The sequence below is a fragment of the Atta cephalotes genome (genome assembly GCF_000143395.1).
Source record: "Atta cephalotes unplaced genomic scaffold scaffold00037, whole genome shotgun sequence".
Lineage (NCBI taxonomy): Eukaryota > Metazoa > Arthropoda > Insecta > Hymenoptera > Formicidae > Atta > Atta cephalotes.
In genome coordinates this window covers 2,074,077-2,080,337 of record NW_012130101.1, presented here as the reverse complement: position 1 = coordinate 2,080,337, position 6,261 = coordinate 2,074,077, and the positions used below count along the sequence as shown (strand labels likewise).

General features: G+C 30.4%; 1 protein-coding gene across 1 annotated transcript in view; it reads left to right on the top strand.

Annotated features, from left to right (window-relative positions):
* Positions 1 to 6,261, top strand: part of LOC105621836 (DNA ligase 3) — a 47,837-nt gene that overhangs the window by 16,451 nt on the left and 25,125 nt on the right. The window contains exon 3 of the mRNA XM_012203276.1: positions 1,276 to 1,514. Coding sequence (XP_012058666.1) covers positions 1,276 to 1,514 — 239 coding nt within the window. The remainder of the gene's footprint in view (positions 1 to 1,275; positions 1,515 to 6,261) is intronic.

The window sequence follows — 6,261 nt, the reverse complement described above, 5'->3', positions numbered from 1 at the left end:
ATATATATAAATATAATTCACATTGAATTATTTAAAAATCCAGTTTTAACCGGTATAGGTTAAAGGTATTTCTAAGTTTATCGCGTTTATTTTTTTATTTTGAAGATAACGTTAATATGAACACATTGTACAAATATTGTAATAACAACAATTTTATGATCAATTGTAAAATGATGAAATAACAAGCAATTAATCATTAATTTCGAAATTATTATCATACGCAAATCCATTTAGATTAGGCAAATATTCGAGATAAAGTAAACGTTAGTGGCAAAACTAATCAATTTCGTAATTTTTTTGAATTAGTTTTCTAGTTGCCGCGCATTCTTCTGAGTGATGTACACGTGCTGATTTTGCAATTGAGATTTTGCTTCTTTTTTGATTAATTTTGTGTATCATTCTGTAAATGTAGAAAATTTATACACACAGATAAAGGTATCAAACGCACACAAGCGAGAAATTCCTATTAATCATTGAAGACTGATTTCTAATTGGATGATAAAAAATTCCTATTACCCTGATTTTTAAATATATTTATGTTAAAAGATTCCTTCCGTAAATTGTTCCTCTTCATTGAAAAATCTTCATAGGAAGACGAGATTATTCTATAAACATTCGTATTTTAATATTTGTAGTGAAACGCTTAACTTTTTCGTGTGTCATTCTGTTCTGAATCTATGTTGAAGCAAAAAAATGTTTATATTTACGATCTTAAAGTGTAGAAGAATGTTTTTATTTGGCGACTGTGGAACGTTCCCGATTTTTTTAAAAAAAGAGATATTAAAAATGTTGCGAATATTGAACAGTTATAAACATTGGATTCACAGGAGAGACATAATTCCTCCTTAGAGTTTCCTTTTTTAAAAATTTATAACAAAATGTTATGTTTAATATTTCTAAAATGCTTAATCACAATTTTGATAGTTCAAAATATTTTTTAATTTAAAAAACTTTTAAGAATATTTATACTATTGAAAATATAGATTCTATTATACTTTTTTTATATTAATGTAATTTTAAATAAAATGTTTTGTGAGTTATACATTTTTTAAATAATATACTTTTACAATGTAATAATTTAAATAATAATTTTTAATATTCTATCTTTTCATATTTGATCTTCAAAAAATTTTGCGGCGCTAATGATCTCCCTTTGACAGATTTCTAGATCTATTTCCGCCAATGATTGTGGAAGTTAATTTTGTTGAAAAATGACAATAATAGATATTTTTGCTTATATTATTTTCTCTTTTTTTTATTCCATTTATTCTGTAGACGGTTTTAAGGGCGACATCGTGCTCTGGTGTAAACTGTTGCTGCCTGGCGCCGTGAAGAGAATTTACAATCTACAGAGCAAACAACTGATAAAGTTATTCGCGCGGTTGCTGCTCCAGGACGAGGACGCGATGCTGGAGCATTTGGAACAAGGCGACGTGGCCGAGACGATCAGTGTGTTCTTTGAAAATAGCGCTGCCGCATCGCCTTGCGCCGCAAGCGTATTGACTATCCAAGATGTAAGTCGGTATAATTTCACGAATTATAATTTCGAAGATGAGAACAAAGCACAGTGAGAAACCGGTGAACTAAATAAAAAGAAATTAGAATAATAAGATAAAATGATTAAAAAGAAATTAAAATAAATAAATTGTATTAATTATTAAAATAATTAAAATTAATTTTTCTTACCGTTCTCATATTAAAACGAATTTATTTGTCGGTATAATTTATTTGAAAAAATACAACACGCGCAGAACAAGTTGAGCCTCATGTCTTTACAGTCTATTTGATAAAAGCGTAACCGATTTATATACATTTATAAATATTGACATATCCGTGTCTTATCACCGTTCGGAAGATTATCAATATTATTTGTCGTTTTTTTTTCCACTTGTTTATAAACATCTTAGACCTTTTGATGTAACATGATATCTTCGGTCTTTTCGAGTGCGAAATAAAATAATTTCGAATCTTCTCGATATTCATCGTTAAATAAGTCATTCTTTAATAAAATCGCACAGTAACTAAGACTCTCTGAAGTTAAGGAAGTTGTAAGGTAAATGCAATGTGTTAAGGAGATCCTATTATCGACTGAATCATATAATTTTTTTATAACAAATACTTTTTCTCTTTCACAGATTCGAAAATCCTTTTTCAAGATTAAAGTATACGCATTAATACATGTTTGTGAAGTGGAGTTTATGCTGAGAACGACCAAAAAATTTCGAAATTGATATATTTTTTACTATTTCTTAGTGTAATGGCATTTCAAGCTATCGTTTACTTGATACGAAAGTTTTGCAACTTGTATTTACGAAATAGTAATTTACAAACACATACTTTTCAAACAAATAACATCGAATTCTTAGAATTAGATTTAGACGCTTTATCGTGACGAATTTGTTATGGTACGAAAATTGACACAAACGTACGATTGCATGTATCAGTACGGAATTGTCCTTTTGGAACATTGTTTGGAACAACTAGAACAATGTATGACAATAATTAATTGTTATTCAATTATTAAAAAAAGGAGTGCTGGATAAGAAAATATTTTTTTGTTTTCTGCTATTTCTGTTCATCATACGAAATTGCCCTTTTGGAACAATGTTTGGAACAATTAGAATCTGTAGCGAGAAGAAATTGTTTGATTTTCAAAAAAGGGGAATTAGCAAAAAAAAATCATTTTTTCCATTTTATTGGAGAACGATTTGGAATAAGATAATATCGCTTGGGAATAATATAGAACAAACACTCTGGAACACTCTGGAACAATTGTCAAAATTTTAATTTTCAAAAAAAGGGAGGCTAACTTCACACACATTTAGCAATTTACCCTCATTTTGAGTTCTATAATGACTAACCGACCAACGTTCTACCGACTGAAAATGATTGGATTTGGTCTCTCATATTATTCTGCGAAAGAAACATCTATATATACTTTATTTTTTTGTGGTCGTTGAAAAATTATAAACAATTTTTTGCTTAAAAAATCTAAACTTCGAATAAAAATTTTGAAAAAATTATGTAATTATGTTTAATTGGATCAAAATGAACATTTTTTGTCTCTTAGATTTTTTTAAAGCAGTAATTTTCGAGATAAAAAAATGTGAAAACTTGAAAAATGACTACTTTTATAATTTTTTTTCTTGTAAACTAATCATCCAATCAGTGCGAATAAACAACGAAAATATTTGGTCAATTTTAACTATATTAACACGAAAATTTTATTTTATTTTGATCTGTACTGTTATTGACAGTGAAAACGTTATTATAATAATGTTATTATAATAAAAGCGCGTCCGCAACGCGTGAGCGTATTTGCATGCATGAGTTCGCGCAAATTTTGTTGATATTTTACAATTAAACCAACAATATCCAGAGATAAAAATAATAATACTTACCAATAATTAAAAAAATCAATTTTAATAATAAGAAATAATGTACACGCCACTTTGAGGGGATAGAAGGGGAACAAAAAAGTCATATAATATAACAATTTGAGATATTCGCTGTAGTTTTTAAACAAAAAAATAAAACATCTAAGCCAATGCGTGGCGACGCCACGCGGTGCGAATCCTATAGGAAAAGATTATATAGTCTTTCAATAGACGCTCATGTTGTTAAAGTGACATCTGTCAAATTTATTGTGAATTGTTTAGTAGTGTATGGCAAATCACCATGGAAGGTTATAGTATTGAGCAACATGTGCAAATCAAAAAATTTTATTATCAAAATCAGTGCTCCGTTCGAGAAACATTACGCGCGTTCCGCGCATTACATGATTTTTATCCTCGCCACAACCGTTCTGCCGAGTCGACTATTCGACGTTTGGTGGTCAAATTCGAGTCAACCAGTTCGATAAATAATCAGCCAACACCAGTACCGAAACGCAAGGTCTGCTGAAAACATTGTTGCTGTGTGTGAGAGTGTACGGGAAAATCCGAGGCGGTCAATTTCTCGTCGTTCACAAGAACTTGGTGCGACTTCAACTTGGCGAATTTTGCGTCGGGACTTGGATCTGCACCCCTATAAAATTCAACTGATCCAGGACCTTAAGGTAAATGACCATAGACAACGCCGTGTATTCGCTGATTTCTGGGTTCTGGAGCAGTTGAAAATTAACCCAAATTTCGTCAAACAAATCATCTTTAGCGATGAGGCCCATTTTTGGATGAATGGATATGTGAACAAACAAAATTGTCGAATTTGGAACGATACCAATCCACACGAGATACACCAGCTCCAAATGCATCTCGAGAAAGTCACTGTTTGATGCGGATTCTGGCGGAATCATCGGTCCGTACTTCTTCTAAAACGAAGCGGGCGTTGCCATAACCAACGGCGAGCGCTACAGATCGATGATAAGCAACTTCTTGTGCCTAAAATGGATGATATGGATACCGATAACATGTGGTTCCAACCGGATGGCGCTACGTGCCACACACCGCATGCCATGATGGACATTCTGCACGAGCGATTTGAGGGCATGGTTATTATCTCGCGCGGCGGCGACGTGAATTGGCCACCGAGATCGTGCGATTAACGCCTTTAGACTTTTTCCTTTGGGGCTATCTTAAATCGCAGGTCTATACGAATAAACCGCAAACAATTGATGCTCTCAAAGTCAACATAACAAACGTCATCCAGCAAATTCAGCTGGATTTATGCGAGAAAGTCATCGAAAATTGGACCGCCCGAATACGTGCTAAGTGAAGCCGCGGCGGATATTTGAGCGACGTTATATTCCATACTTAATGCCATAAAATATTCTTTCAAATAAAAAAAAATTGAGTGGATGTCTCACACACAACTTGTTTTATTTACATTTAAAAATCGAGCGTCCTTATTGAAAGATCCTATATTTTCCTTTTTTTTTACTTGTTCGTTCCACATGTTGCAGATTGATTTTTAAAATTCTGATAAACCTTTGTTCAAAGCACCGCCAAGGTACTTCTATTTTTAGGACTACATCACTGACTGAATGAGTATGAAAAAATGTTAGCAAAAACGAAACCCGCACGAACTCGTGCATGTAATTATACTCTCGGCGCGCTACGCCGTCGCGTCAAGAGTCGCTCACGCGCCGCGGACACGTTTTTATTATAATAACGTTTTCACTGTCAATAACAGTACAGATCAAAATAAAATAAAATTCTCGTTATAGTTTAAGATTGATTGAAAATTTTCGCATTTGAATTGAAAATTTTTTTATTCGCACTGATTGAATGATTAGTTTGCGAGAAAAAAATCATAAAGATAATCATTTTTCAAGTTTTGACATTTTTTATCTGGAAAACTACTGCTTTAAAAAAAAGTCTAAGAAACAAAAAATGTTCATTTTGATCCAATTAAACTTACGTAATTTTTTCAGAATTTTTATTCGAAGTTTAGATATTTTAAATAAAAAATTGTTTATAACTTTTCAACGATCATTTAAAAAAATAAAGTGTATATAAATGTTTTTTTCTCAAAATAATATAAGGAATCGAATCAAATCATTTTCAGTCAGTAGAACATTGATCAGTCGGCGCATTTTCTAAGGGACTTTTTTGGGGATCGCTCGCCTATTAAGAATTATTTGAAAAAAATTACAGATTATTTTAAATTGCATTTAAAAAGTAATACAAAAAAATTAGAGACAATTGACCATCTGGATCAAAAGTTATTTCAATAAAAAGTAATATTTTTTAAATTTGCACTCTAATAGAAATACGAAATATGAAAATGTATTATAAAATAATGATAAAATCTCAGTTTTTTTATATAAGTACTTTATGAATTCAAAAATATTTATATAAAGTTACATTGAGATGCAGACATTAATTGTTCAGTTAAACAAAATATAATAAACAAAATATTTATTTGTTATAAACTAATTGGTGAATCTCAATGAAACTTTGCATCATTTTCAATACTTAAAATATTTATATATTATAAAAATTTAGATTTTTGTTATTTAAAAAATTTTTGTTTATAACAATAAAACTAATATCAAATAAAATAAATAATCTATAAAAAATGTGTTGCTCAATAAAAATAATGTTATGAACATAACTTTCACATGTATGTAGTTTGTTTAAAGCGTAAACATTAATATATGCCTTTATAATTTCTTTAATTATAAGAAAAATTTTTACTTGCTCATTTGAAAATTTCTGATTAGCGATTCCTAAATAAAAGCTTACTCGTTCACAAAAATTTATAGAAAGTATGTCTCAAAGATATCAGCAGTAAAATTGGCAATAATTGAATGACTTATTA